The 17,097-nt window shown below is 43.0% G+C and overlaps 1 protein-coding gene across 1 annotated transcript in view; it reads left to right on the forward strand.

Moving 5' to 3' along the window:
- Window positions 1-4,192: 4,192 nt before the first annotated feature.
- Window positions 4,193-17,097, forward strand: part of HS6ST3 (heparan sulfate 6-O-sulfotransferase 3) — a 168,060-nt gene continuing 155,155 nt past the window's right edge. Inside the window, exon 1 of the mRNA XM_028728318.2 lies at window positions 4,193-5,265. Coding sequence (XP_028584151.2) covers window positions 4,643-5,265 — 623 coding nt within the window. The 5' untranslated portion in view covers window positions 4,193-4,642. The remainder of the gene's footprint in view (window positions 5,266-17,097) is intronic.

Consider the following 17,097-nt stretch of genomic DNA (forward strand, 5'->3'; position numbering starts at 1 on the left):
GCCACTTTTTTATATATTCCAAGCGCCAACAGTCTGGCTGCATCCTGATCCATTTTGTACAGGCTTGGCTTGTTCCAAAATGTTCCCTAACAAAATCGAACCCCACCTTCCAATCCATCCATCTCATTTACACATTGAGATTACACAGCTATGCCTGTCTGGCCCGCCCTGCACACAGAACTGGTAACATTTCAGAAAAAAGCTACAAGGTCCTGGTTTTCAATATCCTACCTAGCAACCTACATTTCACTTCCCGGACCTCTGGATTACATTTCCCTGTCATTGGTGCCAACAAACCCTACAACCAGTTGCACCCAGTTAGCTAATTAGACGATGGGAGATATACACAAACTCCACGCCAGGCATGTGGTCTGCATGCCCATCACATGAACCTATTCATGCTCCTAATGACTGAATTATCCATTGCAAAAAAATATTCCCCCACCCCAACAAATGTCCTCAGCAGGGCAGGATAATTGCTTGTCCTCAAGGAATGGGTCCCTTCTAAGGAATTGTTCCCCTCTTCCCCAGAGTGGTGCCTTCCTTTCCCAAGCCAAGGTCTTCATTCTCGATGACAGAAGGGGAAGATATCCCACCAACCTCTCTGCCTCTCAGCTTCTCCAGGTCGGCAACTTTGGTCTAAAGGGAACAAATCCGTTCTCTGAGAACCAGGAGCATATTGCACCTTGGACACTTCCATCCTTAGGTGCCGAAACAACTGGGGCTGGTCCTAGCTACACAGCCCTGTTGGCTTTCTACCTGCACAACTATTCGTTCCCCTCCTCCATTTATCAAGTTGCTTTGGGGCTTGAAATTTGTTTACATCAAGGAAAGAAGGGGCAGAGTAGTTTTCCATGGCTTCCTCGCCCTATTGTCAAGCTCACTCCGCTGCTAAACTTGCCTTGAGGCCTTCTGCTTGGTTGTGTCATGTGTGTTGTACTGACATATTTATCTAGTTTACAGATGTGCTCATGGTTTAAAAAATGTTGGCAACCCCTGACTATTAATCTTTAAGGTTCCACAAGGTTTGGTTCTTTTTTGCAGACCAGCACAGCTGCCTCTCAGTTAGTATAAATCTGTAATATTCCTTTTAGAAATTGTTGAGGCAATTTCAAGTCATTTTCCAGAATATCAAATGCACTGTGTAAATTCATCCATATTCCTTGTAATTATTTATACAAAATATAATTAGGATGAACATTCGTACTACTTTACAATCATGCAGACTGATATTTTATGTCCATTTCAATTAATCTGGATAAGTACAATTTCCCATTTTTATGATTTACATGCAGCACTGATTATCATCTACTGAGAAGACAGCTTTAAAAATCAATGTTCAAAGTTGCTACACATGAAGGAAAGAGTCTGAAAGTGCTGCTGTAAGCTATTGCATATGTAATGGAAATGGATTTATTGCTTCAGCCTCATATTTCCCTTTATTATTAAATCATTAAAGGTCTCCTAAGTTAAATTCACGCATGGAAAGATATGTGCTTGTGTAGCACAGAGAGTATGTACAATGGGTGTGTATAATATAGGATATTGATTTTTCAGTTGGTGAGCAGGGACCCACTGCTACTGGATCACAGGTCGGTTGCAGTACCAGCACTACTGCCAAAAAAAAAGTTACCAATTAAGACATAAGTCCCCCAGTGGCATGTTTAAACTAAAGGTTAGTCCTCAGTCTGAAAAGACTGAAGTCTGCCCTCCTTGAGTTACTAAAAAAGTAAACTTTTTCCTTTAAGTGATTTGAATTCTGAACCCATGAATTAAACCAAAATGTCAGCAGCAACTGCTTAATCCTCATCAATATGCCCCCATTAATAAGAATAATAATTAATAATATAATTTATTATTTATACCCTGCCCATCTGGCTGGGTTTCCCCAGCCACTCTGGGTGGCTTCCAACAAAGTATTAAAATACAGTGGTCTGTTAAACATTAAAAGCTTCCCTAAACAGGGCTGCCTTCAGATGTCTACCATGGCCATTCTTGTGCTACAGAAGCCTAGATTAAGCATGCTGAGGGCCATTGTGTGATGGCAATGAATGCGTCTAGTTTGAAAAATTAAAGTAGCAGCCACAGAGGGTCACATCAGGATCAGGATTGCATTCTGCAGTGTCCCAAGGGACAAATAGCAGCTTCAGGAGAAGAACATTCCAGTTAGGGTTGCCATATGTCCAGAATTTCCCAGCTGTAGCTGGGATTTGGCTGTTGGAGACAGCTTCTGGGTGGAAATCACTTCAATGTCCGAAGCTCAACAACTTTTGTGTCTGGATTTTCACTTTGTGAAATATGGCAACCCTAATTCCAATGGCACTGCACCATAGAGGTTGATCCCTCCCTCCCTGCATGCCACAAACCTATACCTGATCAGGTTCCCCCTTGCCCTGCCACCTGTCATTAGCTGCTGTTTAAACATATTAAAACTAAACATGTTAAAAGCAAACACATAAATAAGATCATTTCTAGTTGGGCCCTGAGTGAAAACGGAAGAGAGGTTTATTTTCCAAGCAACGCATGCTTCAGCTAAAACCACATTCAACATCCCAAGGTTGGTTTAAACGTGTCTTTTCAGTCTAAATGTAGCTGCTGAGGGAAGTGGTGGACTCTGGTCTCTGATCCAGATTATGGCTATCAAACAGGATAGGAGATATAACCCTCCCCCACTTCCATTCTTCACTGAAAATCCCTGCCAAACCTGCTATTAGCAACAGAGGGGAGAATTTTCAGCAAGTATATAGCATGGCGGTAAGGGTTTAAATCTTTCACTCCCCAATGCCATGGTCTCAATACAGATCACTCCCCACCAGATCACTCCCCAGTTTTGTTTTTGTTTTGTTTTAATGTGGGGACATGAGACTGAGAGATGCATTGACACCAACAGCTTTATTCTAAGCAGTTAGTTGCAAACAATGGGTTTAGCCATGCTGAACATACCATAGAAAGAGGCTCAGTGGCTGCAATCCAGTAAACATTTATTTGGGAACAGGTCCCCTTGATCAGATATTGAACAAACACTTTTGTGTGAGTGGCTTGTATGCAGGTGTGGCCTGCAACTAAAAGGATTCTTCAAAGTAATAACCCAGTGACCCATTTTCCTGGCAAACTCGAGCCAATTACAATGGGGCATACTAAAGCCCCAAAATTAGACTGGGGGCCACTTACTGAAAGGAAATAACATTCTGGAGGAACCTCCTACCCTCCGCTAAGGCATGAAAGTCCATTTTATAGTGTTTGGTGAAGGATGATGGAGATGCCCTGCAGATTTGTTGAATGCTAATATTAGTAGCCAGGGCTGCCATGGAGGAATGGGCAGTTTCTGTGGAAGTTTTGTAGCTCACTGCTTCAATCTCATCTAGCCTTCTCTGACTGATGAATTTGTTTGGTTTCAATAAACAGGGTTCTCTGTATGAGCAGGCTAAATGATTAATAAACAAATATACACAACATATCTAGTTTGTCTCCTCCATATTTCCAACTGTACATTATCAGCTTTCCAACTGCACAGTTTCTGCCCTGTGTATTTTGTGCTCAACTGTACACTGAAAAGATAAGAAAGCTGCTTAAAACGACCACTTCAAGTGCAAACAGCTTGCGCAAGAGGGGGCTGGTTTCTTTGAGTACCTGGAGAAAACTGAATTGCACAGCTGGAAGGAACCACAAGGGTCATAATTCACTACAAACACATTGATTGATTGATTGATTTTATATAGTGCCCTATATACCCCGAGGTCTCAGTGTGGTTCACAAAACAAGATCAACGTATAAAACCACAATATATATATAATCAAAATAAAAACAACAACCCAATAACACCTCACCCCCCAAAAAAGAACCACATTTCAAAAGGGCATAGGATGTCAATCAAATCAACCAAAGCGCTGCTTATTCTTCTCCTCCAGCCATAGCAAGTAACACGAAGAAAAAGGATCCTCGCCACGTGCAAAGACCCAGCAGCTAGTATCACTCACTTTCCCGCTCCCCCACCCTCTAGCTACTGCGCTTGCGCAACGCAAAAAACTCGTCGGCCGCCCAAGTCGATAGGTGGTGGGCGGGGCCTGGGCGGAGAGAGCCAAGAACTATCACCCCGCCTCCTTTCGCCGTTGGTTTCTTATTGGCTACTGCTGCCGGCGAGCTGAGCTCCGCTATTGGCCGCTCAGGAGACCCTCCCTCCGTTGGTTGGCTCGCAAGCGCGCGAAGCTGCCCCCTTCCCCCTGTGAAGAGAGAGGGATAACGGTCGTGCGCGAGGCAGTAACGGACGCGCGCCGGCGAGTGAGAAGAAGCGCCGGGGTCGCACCTGGTGGGGACGCCTCGCGCTTTGCCTCAGCGGCTGAGGCGACGGAGTTTTTAAAAATATATGTATTAAAGTGAATGTCCTCGTCGTCATAACTACAGCGGAACGAAGCTCTGAGTGGTTGCAGTCACAAAGCCGCCGTGAGGGGATGAGGCGCAGCCTCTGACGGGGCGCGGGGCTCCCTCCCGCCGCCATGGGGCTGCGGGGGCCCCGGAGGCAGCCGAAGCCGCGCCTGCCGCCGCCGCCGCCGCCGCCGCGGGTCTCTCGCTCTCCCCAGCGGAGCGTCCCGGAGCTCCGGGGAGCCCGACCCGGAGAGTGAAGGGAGCGCCGACACCGCGCGCCATGGAAGAGCGGCTGCTGAGCCGCTGGCTGCTGCTGCCGCCGCTCCTGGCGCTGCTCTTCCTCTTCGTCCTCTACCAGTACGCCTCTCCCGGCGGAGGCTGCCTTAGCGCGCCCGCCGCCGCCGCTGCGCCCGATCCTCCGGCCGTTTCGCCCTGCGGCGCCGGCGGGCACCCGGCCCGGCGGAGGCAGCGCTTCCCGGGGGACCCCGCCGGGCTCCCGTCCCGCCCGCCGGGCTCCCCCGGGCGCCGGTCCGCCTTCGGCCTGTCGGAGCTGTGCCGCCGCGCGCGCTTCGACATGCGCGGCCGCGACGTGATGGTGTTCCTGCACATCCAGAAGACCGGCGGCACCACCTTCGGGAGGCACCTGGTGCGCAACATCCGCCTCGAGCAGCCCTGCTACTGCCGCGCGGGCCAGAAGAAGTGCACTTGCCACCGGCCGGGGGCCGCCGGCGCTGCTGCCGCGCCGCCGGCAGGCGACAAGGGGGACAAGGGCGACACGTGGCTCTTCTCGCGCTTCTCCACCGGCTGGAGTTGCGGGCTGCACGCCGACTGGACCGAGCTCACCAGCTGCGTGCCCGCCGCCATGGAGCGCAGGGGGGGCTGCCCCGCCAACCGCACCCGCAGGTTAGTCCCCTTCGCTGGGGTGGTGGGGGGTGAGGTGGGAGTGATCATACGGAATCGCAGAGATCCAGCAGCTTAAGATCCGCTTTAAGTTGCACCCACCCGAGAGAGCTAGCCTAGGCAATTTCCTTTTGCTCCAGGGAGTTTTGGGAGTCTTCCGCGACGCATTGCTGCTTTTCGATCCAGCTTCAGGTTTTGCTCAGCCAGGTGTACCAATCAAGTCGGCTTGCATCTTGCCGTAGGTGATCTCGATTTTTGGCATCGGTTTCTTGGCGCCCCGGGACAAGCGTTTCCCGAGGCGTGACTCCGTGCCATTTGAAAACCAGCGCTGCTTATGGCTTCGAACGGCAGCTTGTGTGTTAACTCCGTAGTGTTTCATGCCGGGCGAGAAGCCGACTGGAATATGCATAGTTGTCAACTTTCAGGTTTGAAAATAAGGGATCAGCAGCCTCACCTGTCCCGGGGACGGGATATTTAACAATCCGGGATAGCAATGGGAAACGGCGCTGGAATAAGGGAATTTCCCGCAAAAAAAAAAGGGAAGGTTGACAGCTGTGATATGCAACGCTAGGGAGTGATGCTGTGAGCATTTGGCCTGATGCATGGGATGAACTCCTGAACGTTGTTATGTGTGTTGAGTTGTGAATAAAAGTGAGGTGCTTGGTAGTTGGGGGGGGGGCAGTTTTCCCCACGCTTGACTTTGTATCTCAGCCCACGACTACCATGCTCCTGTAGAGCCTAAAAGTGATGTGCAATGCACATAGCCAAATTACAAAACAAAAGGGGCTTCACTCGTGACTTTTGCTACAAAGTTAGTGTTTTTGCGGATCAAATCTGTAGTTGTATTACTTCATTAACTGAATTGACTGACTTGTGTCAGATTGGGATGAAAGGTTCTCGAATATTTTGGTTTAAAATATTTTTAACTGGATACCAACAGTGTTATTTCAAATAACATTGTTTCAAATACTAGGGCTGTAACTGTGTGCAAACTTATTTTTGAAGAAGCATGCATTGGCTTGGGTTCCATGTTTCTCGCCACTTGTTGGCATCATGGCTTAATTTAAAAGTAGCTGGCGCTACCCAGCTAGATTAAAATTATTAGTATTGAAACAAATGACTCCTTCAATAGGAATGGGGAACCTGTGGCCTTCCAGGTAAAAACAGATACTCCCCTCTATTTTCTTTTTTTAAAAAACTTGAGGCAAGTTCTGCTGGTGTGATTGTAGTCTCTTTTAGCCCCTTGGTGGCAGTGTTGTGGGGTGGGGAGCTGGAGACTTTTAAGAAGTTAGCAAAGTTAAAAAAAACCATTGGGGAGTTTACTGTATTAATATGAACATCAGTTGAACTGTAAAGTGTAAATTGATTTTGGGGATAGAGAGATAGTGTAGCAATATGTAATTCCCCTAAGGTTTTTGTTACACTTATGCAAGTAGCATATCATTTCATCCTTCAGTGAAATTTGTGAGCCATTCTCTGCAGAACACCAGAATTTAAGATACTACAGTAGTGGGTTTAACTGGCTATCTCTCTTGCTCAGCCATGCAGCACTTGTACTGTAGACTGGTCATTCAGTACCTTGCAGAGAGTAAAGACTTGGCTAAGGTCGATGATGATAGGGAAGCGTCTTAATGGGCTATGCTTACTGAGTGTGCATCGAAAAACTGTTTTGGAAAAAAGGAGGAATTTGAGAAGGAAGTGCTGATATTTTCAGCATATCCAAGAAAACTTGTTTTAGTTTAGATTTTAAAAAAATAAGATGGGAAAGGGTGTCATTTTTCAAAATATACTCATTAACATCATGAAAGGTACTCCCTGATGTTTCTTTTTAATTTAACTTCCTAGTTTTCAAATGACAAGATTTTGACAGATTTTTTTCTTAGCACTTGAGGGTGAAAAGAAAGTAATTTAAAACTGTTGTTGAAACATTTCGTTCCGAATCAGCTAGACTTAGTCAGACTTTGGTTGTCGCCCCCCCCCCCCACCTAAATCCTGGCTATGCCCATGATCCCTACAGCAGATAAAACTGAGCTAGGTTTGATTAGATGTAAGGGTGCTTCCTATCTTCCTACAAAAGAATGCAAGTGCCTGCCACAGGGACAGCTCTTCAAATGATGGTACCCATTTGCTATGTTTTTATTTGGACTCCCTTATCAAGGTTGAACTCCGGCTTTGCAGGATGAAAGGATTCAATGCAGAATAGATCCAGGACTCCTCATCTGTAGAGGTTAGTGATAATGCCGTGGGAACAGAGGGAAAAGAAACTGGATGATATATAGTATTGGTAGGCAGCTATGCTCACTACTATACCACCAACGCCATAGTATATAGTATTAAATCATTGAAGTGAATTCACATCTAGATGGAATATCAGATACTATAACTGCAAAAGAACTGCAGAGTAAACAGTCCTTATCAGCAGGAGCAATGCATTTTAAGTCAGAAAGGAGTGGCTTAGATGTATGAGGCTTTAATTGTTGAATCAGGATACTAGTGTTTGTTTTGTGGCTCTCTGGATCTCTCATAATATGAGCTATGGAGCATCTTGTGCAAAGCCACCATGAACACGGCAACAGTTCCAGTTCAGAGTTCTTTTACGATTTAATTTAATTTTGTTTTTAGCTTCTATCAGTACAACAAAATGGCCATAACAACTAAACTGAAGCAGAGTAGCTTATAAAAAGAGTGCTTTGAGTCATGCTTTGCCCTTTTTCAAATTGCAGGGTGTCAGAGTTGTTCCCTATTCTCATTTCTTCTCTACTCTGAAGTGTCACCATTGGACTGCCATGTCGAGTGGTAACAAAAAGCAATTGTCCTCACAAAGCAAAAAAGGATGTGAAAACCCTTGAATACTGTTGCAGTGATTTCAGAGCATGGCTGAGAAAGTGGGTTTTGGAGCATCAATATAGAAGTACCTACGGGATAGACCAAAGTCTTCTAGGCTATCCTACTTAGATACAAGGGCTGACTAGGGTGTAGACTTGTACTCTTGCATAAAATACATCAAGAAATCTAGATTTGAAATGGCATCTACAAAGAACTAAATACACGCTGTGCTCAAATTTACACATTCTGTGTAAAACTCAAGGTATTGCTGTGCTACTGTCATCCAGATTTGATCCTTTTGCTGTAAAATCTGGAGCGTCCTGCTAGGTGTCATTGCTAAGTCTGTTTTCTAGACATTTGTCATTTCAGCCTTATAAGTTTAAAACCAGATGCTGCCCTGTGCTATGTATGAATATTAAAACAAAATAACATCACCTTTGAGAGTCTGTCTGCTGAAGCAGTTTTGGTGGTGGGCAATTGGTTGCTTTTCTACTCAAAATCATACCATTGGCCCTAATCTGAGTAAATAAGTGGCTTACAAAAGTCAAAAATAATGAGTTTTTAAGCCTTCTAGTGAAAAATTAATTCTACAGATAACATTAATATATTATTCAAGTGAAATGACAGTGTCATTTCAATATTACCCTCATTAAAGGAAAGTTCAGATGTGCAGCTTCTTTAATATACATGACATATAGAGGATGACCACAGGAAATTATCAAAACAGTGGAGTCTGATGTTCCAAACTGAGAGGAATTCTGGACTGTGTAGCTCTAGGTTTCCATTTTAAAAAAATCTATAAGCTTAATTGAGTCCCATCAGAGAAAATGTTGGGTGGGGTATAAATGAATTGAGTGTGTGTGTGTGTGTGTATGTGTATTCTTCCCATCCACACGTTCCACATCACAGCTTCCTGCTGGTATGGTGCTTGCTTGTCTTCTGTGACAAGATATTATAAATTTTCAGGCATAGGAAAGAAATTGCATGAAAGACATGGGTGCTATTAAAACCTAAAATAGCTTACTGGATCCCAGCCAAAACCTTATTGGGCATCAGCAGAGCTAAGCACCCTTAGGTCCCATTAATTTCAGTGGGCAGATTAACCATGTGCATACATTTCTCTCCCACTGAAATCAGTTTAACTGAAACATGCTTAATGTTGGCTGTATTGTGCCCATTATTAGTACTTTACAAACAATGAACATAGTTTTATTTGTTTTTTATTCTTACTCTTTTTCATTGTAAGTGCTGCCTAACATTATGAAAAGTTTTCTGAAATGTTTTTAAAATTAATGCAACAGTATCTTTTTCTAAAAACAACCACAACTACATAATCCTTTTAATATTATTGCTAAGTTCTTCCAATGTTTTCTTTGCACTTTTTAGTATTTGAAGGGAAATACATGTCAAATTCAAGTGGATGCTTCATAATATTTGTGTAGTATTTTTTCCACATTTTATAGGCCCATAATTTTTCAATCTTTACAGAGCCTTATATTTCCACCCTGTTTTCCCAATGCTGTGAACTTCATTTATAGGTTATAATATTTACTAGAGCTTCCATGCTTGCTTATTTGTTTATTTATTATTTACAATGGGGGGGGGGGATGCATTAGCATTTTGAATTTTAAAACTGTCGATCAGTGCATTCCACACTACAATGAACTACGTTAATTCAGTTTTAGCAATGTATTGAAATTAAGATTGCTCTAGTGGTTAATGAATAGTTTGAGAACTTGTGGTACTACATATTAATCATTAAATTAATGAGTTATATAAGAGTGAAAAACAGAACTTAAAACTTTTGTTCAAAATTTGAGATTGTTGAATAGTTCAATAGCAACCAGTTGTTCAAACAAATCTGTTAGTTATACCTAGAGTACAGTACATCAATTGAAATCAATGGAATTAAGTCAATTGGTATGCTCTGAATATGCCTTAGTTGGAAATCTCTCATATTGTATTCTGGAGGAAATGAAATTAATTTTAAGTAAAAGTGATATAAAATAATACATTATAATTTTTTTTAGGATAATATACATTTTAAAAGGATGCACTAGCTGACATGTTGATTGTTATTGATGATAATAATAGTTGTTGTTATTATAATAATAATTATACTGTGTATGCTAGTTTTTGCATGTCCATATTCATTTTGCTTTGTTGTTTATGGAAATTTTAAAAGACATAGGAGTCATATGATATGAATCCCCCCCCCCCAATGCAAATATTATCTATACAGGGAAGGTTTTTCTCAAGGCTGTAGCAGTAGAGGAAGGTTTAAATTCCAATGCCATATCCGTTATAATGCAGGAGAAAAGAATTTGTTAGTCTTTAAAATACCACAAAATTGTTATTTTTGCTTTGACCGGCTTACACAGTTACCTGCCTAGAATTTGTAACTATGGAAGACACTAGGTATATCCACATGGAGTTAATATTTGAAAATATTTGAACAAAGGGTGAACGTTGCTATCACCACAGAAACTGCTTAATATTTTTCTGATTGGGTGCTGGTTCAAACACCTCTTTCTGTGTGGATACCCTGCCTCTAATTATGTATATATAGGTTCTTCAAATACTTAGAATCATAGAGCTGGAAGGGACCCAAGGGTCATCTAGTCCAACCCTTGGCAATTCAGGAATCTCAGCTAAAGCATCCATGACAGCTGGCCATGCAACCTTTGCTGATGTTTAGTCAGAATCTCCTTCCTTGTAATATGAATCCATTGGTTTGGGTCCTACCATTTGGAGCTGGAGAAAACAAACTTGCTCCATCTTCCATGTAACAGTCCTTGAGATATTTGAAGATTCCCTTCAGTCTCCTCTTTTCCAGGCTAAACATACCCAGCTCCTTCAGCCTTTCCCCATAAGGACTGGTTTCCAGACCGAGTTACTTATCTTCCTTAAAAGCAAAAGTGTTCTGGGTGAATTCTTAGTTGCACTAATTTGCTAATATCTTCAATGGCTTGACTAGGCGGTTCTGACTTTAAAAATAATTCCCAAGAAATAAAGTATGTCTCTCTTGTAACACTTCATTAACGGCTTAGCTGTTTGTTTGCTTTCATAGATTTAATGGTCTTCATTTTTACTGTCTGAAATGCATGGCAAACTCCAGTGATTTCAGCCATCAGAAATAACGTGAGGATTATCTCACTCCATTACTTCCTTCCATTATGTGTGTGAGGCTTGTAGAACTGTATTGCTTCCAGAGGGGAAAAGAAAGCAGTGTTTTGTGTTTCATTTGCTAAACAAATGAGTTATAAAATGAGGTCCCTAGTCCGTGAGCCCCCTGAGGTTATTTAGTTTGTCATATCAGTATGGTGCTTTTCAGTGATGACTGCTCCTATAATGTTTTCAGGCATACAAAGCTATAATTTATTGCATTTATTGCATTGCAGTAAATGGATTATGAAACAATTTAATATAAAAGGCTATTGACAACAATAAACATTGTACAAAACTTATTATATACTTTTAAATCACTTGAGTAACAAAAATACTTTTTTTTTTATTACTAATACATCCCCTTGAACACTATCTTTTGCACAAAAGAATGTGTTTAGTTTCTTGTCCCATGGGGAATCCTTTTGAGCAACAATTCTAAATCTGCAAATACTGACAGATTTGGAGACCAACAGCACAGCTGTCCAACTGTTGCATAAAGTCAGCCTACTTATAAATAATACTTCTTGGTTTATTAAATATGCCCTAAGTAGTGTAAGCCTTTGCTGTTGGGATTTGCAAGATCTTTGCAAATTATATTTTAAAACTTAATGGTCTTAAGGGAATATTTATCAATCTGTTCTTCTGTGTTTGCTTACTTAACCATAGCAATATATAAGATTATTCTATAGCTGTTGAGCTTCGCATTTCACTTACTTTGGAGACTTTTTTATTTTGTTTTTCTTCTCCTACGTTCATTCCTACAGCTTTGCCAAGAGAGTTTTGAAAACAAGTGGGTGGGATATACATTTGAAAAAACAAGTTTTGATGCCATAGAAGTCTGTGCATACAGTTTTTGCCATTTGTGGCTGAATATAAAAATGCTCTAGAAACAAACCAAAGAGCCTTCAGAAGCAGTTATTTCATTGGACTTACCTTTTTCTCCTGCTACCCAAGAGCCCTCCAGAGCAGATTCTCAGGGTGCACCAGAGAGAGGAGCTATAGTCTGGAGGGCAATCTTTTCTACCAGTGGTGTCCATTCTTCTTGTGGATGGATACATTTGAATTTTCCCCTTTCTTTCATGTTTTTCTGTCTTTTTCCTTAGTTAACTACTATTCTCATCATTCTCTTTCTGTGTTTGTTTTTCTTGAGAGCCAGTTTTTTCTCGAGAGCCAGTGTGGTGTAGTGGTTAAGAGCGGTAGTCTTGCAATCTGGGGAACCGGGTTCGTGTCTCCGCTCTACCACATGCAGCTGCTGGGTGACCTTGGGCCAGTCACACTTCTTTGAAGTCTCTCAGCCCCACTCACCTCACAGAGTGTTTGTTGTGGGGGACGAAGGGAAAGGAGAATGTTAGCCGCTTTGAGACTCCTTAAAGGGAGTGAAAGGCGGGATATCAAATCCAAACTCTTCTTCTTCTTCTTGGGATGATCTGTTTTACTTTTATCAGTTATAGGGGTTGAGGGAAACTTCAGCAAACAGTCAAATATTAGGTGCACTCACTTGAATTTTTAAGACCTGATAATATATTATTAATGAAGAAGTCCCACTGCAATGTGTCCCATTGTGGGAACATTCATATACTACCTGGACTTAACATTGATCAGAATGAGCTGTGAACTCCAATTCTGTGTGCAGAATTGTGAAAATCTCCCCAGTTTTCATTTCACATAGTTGGTACATTTCTAGTCCTTGGGTTTGCAATGAAAATATATGCTAGTAGTTGGCAACTGGCAGCCTGCCCCCAACTCTGACCTCAGGAATGTTGCTAGCTGATCTCTTATCAGTGGTGTCTCCCCAGGACTCAAATGCTGCTATTTTAATTTTACAGCTGCCTGAGTCTAGCAAGCCTTACATCAGGAAGGAAGAGGAGAAGGAAATGGTGGCAAATGTGCTTAGCAAACCTGCAGGCATCTTCTATTGGTTCATATTACAGGGCAGAAGCAATAGGAAAAGCTTGTGTGATTGCCCAGCAGTTTTCTTTTTAATCTAAGCACCATGTTCTTAGAAATATTTTTGAGTGAACCAGCTTTAAGATTAGGAGTTTGATTTATTGAAGCCAGTTGGCAAGCTGTGTGGTCGCTAGTGCAGCATCTCAAGTTTAGAGATGCCAGCAAAGGTCAGTAGGCTTAAGCCTGGAAACATGCCCCAAGAGCTTGGTAATGCTTACCTCCAAGGCAAACAGCAGAACTTCAAAAGTCTCTGATTTCTTGTCTGTCTTGGAGTAAAAACCAAAGTCAGAGCTGATTTTACTCACTGGGGATGTTGAGTGCAGAGCAGAGTGGTGGTGGTGGGGGACATGTGTGTATTTTCCTAGGCTACCCCATTGCAGGAGACTTAGATACTAAGTCTGTTGCTGTTATAAACAGCAGGTGCACTGAGGTGAGTTCCACTGATACAGTGGAGGAGATGCGCCAGGTGTGCAGATCAGGAGGAGCTACGTAGGGTGAGAAGCCCACCAGGTATGCTCAGGAGTTTGTTAACAAGATTAAACCTCTCCATTCTGAAGGAAATCAGCCCTGAGTGCTCACTGGAAGGACAGATCTTGAAGCTGAGACTCCAGTACTTTGGCCACCTTATGAGAAGAGAAGACTCCCTGGAAAAGACCCTGATGTTGGGAAAGATGGAGGGCACAAGGAGAAGGGGACGACAGAGGATGAGATGGTTGGATAGTGTTCTCGAAGCTACCAGCATGAGTTTGACCAAACTGCGGGAGGCAGTGGAAGACAGGAGTGCCTGGCGTGCTCTGGTCCATGGGGTCACGAAGAGTCGGACACAACTAAACAACAAAGTGGCTTGACACAGGTCTTGGAACCCAAAGTCTTGAAAGGGGTACAGGGGTTGTCCTCAAAGGATGGGAAACCACGCCCAAAGGCTATAAGAGTAGACACTGTTTCCTTGGAGAAGGAAGCCGGACCACATCCAAAGGCTGTGTGTGCCAACACTGATTCCTCAAAGAGAAACGAGGCTAGGGTTCAAGTCCCAACAAAGCCAGGTGTGAAACTTATTGATAGCCATGTGAGCTATGATGCCAAGACTAGTCAGAAGTGCAAGATGGTAAGGCCCAAGGCTAATCCAGTTGCAGGTAGTTCCAAGGGTGGAATAGGTGTATGAGATGTGTGTATGACATCTGTATGGTTGTTGCAGTTTCACTGATGACTGTAACACAGATCATGAATTGGGGGAGGATGTTAGAATTCCTGCTCCATGATTGCAGTCATGGGATTGTTGTCTATCACATGACGGTGTATGTTTTGACTCCACAAAGTGGGAAGTGACGGAGACAGGATGTTTGTGTTACTGTGTTCCATGAAGTGGGACCATTGTCCTTTGTTTTTTCTCTTTGCTAGAGAGAGAGGGAGCCATGTTGCAGTGCTCCATGTGTGTTTATATGTAAATAAAGTAGATTAGCCAAAATGCTGAGTTGCTGAGGTCTGTTACGCAAGCTGTGAAGACTCTGCATATCCCTAAGTGTGCCGATGTCTGTTGGCTTCGATCGCTTTGAAGCTCCCGAATGATCAACCAGGAGGGAGGGAACATGCCAGTTGGGCATGTGTATCTGCCAGGGTCCTACTCGAGAGTAGGACGAGCTTCTGACAAAAGTAACCGTACCCCCATGTCAGGGTCCTGAGACAGGGTCCCACCCCCTTCTGCAGTTTGTTGTATTTCCATGCTAGGTATGGTGGTGGTAGCACTCATATGTATTTGTGCGTGCTTGGTGTGCCCTGTGCCTCTCCTCAGTGATAAGATGGGCCAATGGCCAAACTAGTTCTAACCAGTGGATTATGAGCAGTTTAGAAACCTGCTTGGCGTTGGATGTTAAGGGAGTGTAATGGTACATTTATAAATACATTGCAGCATCAGTTCCCATTGTCTTCTGAAAGCTATTGGTCTAATGTATGAAAGACACTTCAGGGAATACAACCTCATAGAGACATTCAATGTGCAGTGGTTACAGAAGTTGCATTGTGTATCGGAAAACAACTGGGTTGTTTTGCAGAAAGTAAAGTCTAACTCATGGAGTTGTGATTTTTCAATGCAGGTGGTGCATTGCTGTCAGTATATATAAAATAAAGCTTTAATTTTTTTTTTTACATTTCAGTATTCAAAACATGCCCTTCATGCTGAGAAAAGAATTGAATTCCCCACTTCCCCCAAACATCATCAAATGAATCTGTCGATCAAGAAAATATAATATACTTGCTGTAGATGTGTGTTTTACACTGTGGAGAGTGAATTTAACAAAAGAATATTTTTACATTGAGCTTCTAAATCTGCAGTCAAATGTTGCTTCGTTCTCAGGTTTTTTTTTTAATACTGTACTTCATCTCAAATATTTGGGAGGTTAAGGTCATCTCAACATGACTGTTAAGAATTTGTGCTGACCTGAAGCACAACACTGAAAGATAACAACAGCTACAGCTTTTTCATAGTTCTTGATGTTAATTCCACAGAGTTTGTATAAAAGGATAAGACAATAGCTCATTTTTGCCACATATTCTAGTTAGTGCTGAGGCTCCAGCTGAGGCTCCAGTACTTTGGCCACCTCATGAGAAGAGAAGACTCCCTGGAGAAGACACTGATGCTGGGAAAGATGGAGGGCACAAGGAGAAGGGGGCGACAGAGGACGAGATGGTTGGATAGTGTTTTCGAGGTTACCAGCATGAGTCTGACCAAACTGCGGGAAGTAGTGGAGGACAGAGGTGCCTGGCGTGCTCTGGTCCATGGGGTCACGAAGAGTCGGACACGACTAAACGACTAAACAACAACAACAACTAGTTAGTGCAGCTTCATTCATGCATGATGCAGTACCATGAGAGTACCGAAAAAGTTTTGGGGCAGATGGGGCTCATCAACCTGGGAAGGTAGTCCATCTATTCTAGGGAAATGAAAACTCTGATTCTAAGCCTCTGCCACTTTGCGGCTATACTCATTCATGAGAGGCTTTGGGAGTAAACCCCGAGGAAAAATCTGTACCCATTGCCTTGCAGGACATCTTCAGAAGAAAAGGTTAGCTAGGGATTATGGGAATTGTACATAAATCCAGAGTGGAGTCCCAAGACAGTTAGATGGTGTCTTGTATGCCTCCTTCCAGCAACTCCTGCAGCCAAATATAGTACCAAATGTATTATTCTGCTTTCCTTTGGACCATATCAGCGAGGCCGAGATGGGGGTCTTGTCTCGGCATCCTAGGACTCCCATTCACATTGCCCAGGCTTGTGCCTGCTTGTGCTGCTAACACAGAAAAAACAATGTGGGAGGGAAGTAGCAGTTACGAGTTACCAGTCTTTGCAGCCACAGCAGGTGCTGTGATTCTCCAGCAGTTTAACTTCACCCCCAAAGGCTCTCTCTCTCGAGACAGATGGATGCCCACACAACACACACACAAAGCGTTTAGAGTGCGGAAATTGATAAATTCAAAATGTGCAGGCTACTCAAATCTCAGAAGCCAAAGAACTGGCTCAATATGATTTTCATGGGGAGGCAGGGCATGTGTGCACAGAACCTAAACAGCAGCTTGAAGAAACAGCTCAGAACCTACCAAGTCTTTACAAATGATTTCAATGGATTTAACAGAACTTTAATTTTTTCCAAAGATATATTTGACCTTGCAAACGAAAACAGCAAACAGCATCCTCCAGAACTGTGAGTTTTCCCTTTGTGGCTTTCTATAATAAAGAAAAACAGAGTGACAACAAAGTACGCAAAATAGCTACAAAGGGAAGGAAACCTGGACTTGGAGATACTGCTTCTGAAGCAGCACTGATGGAGGCAATTAATGTACAAGATCTGCATGCCTTCTTACTTGCAGAATAGCAAAAAAGATTTTGACATTATTAAAGATC

The sequence above is a fragment of the Podarcis muralis genome, chromosome 4 (genome assembly GCF_964188315.1).
Source record: "Podarcis muralis chromosome 4, rPodMur119.hap1.1, whole genome shotgun sequence".
Taxonomy (NCBI): domain Eukaryota; kingdom Metazoa; phylum Chordata; class Lepidosauria; order Squamata; family Lacertidae; genus Podarcis; species Podarcis muralis.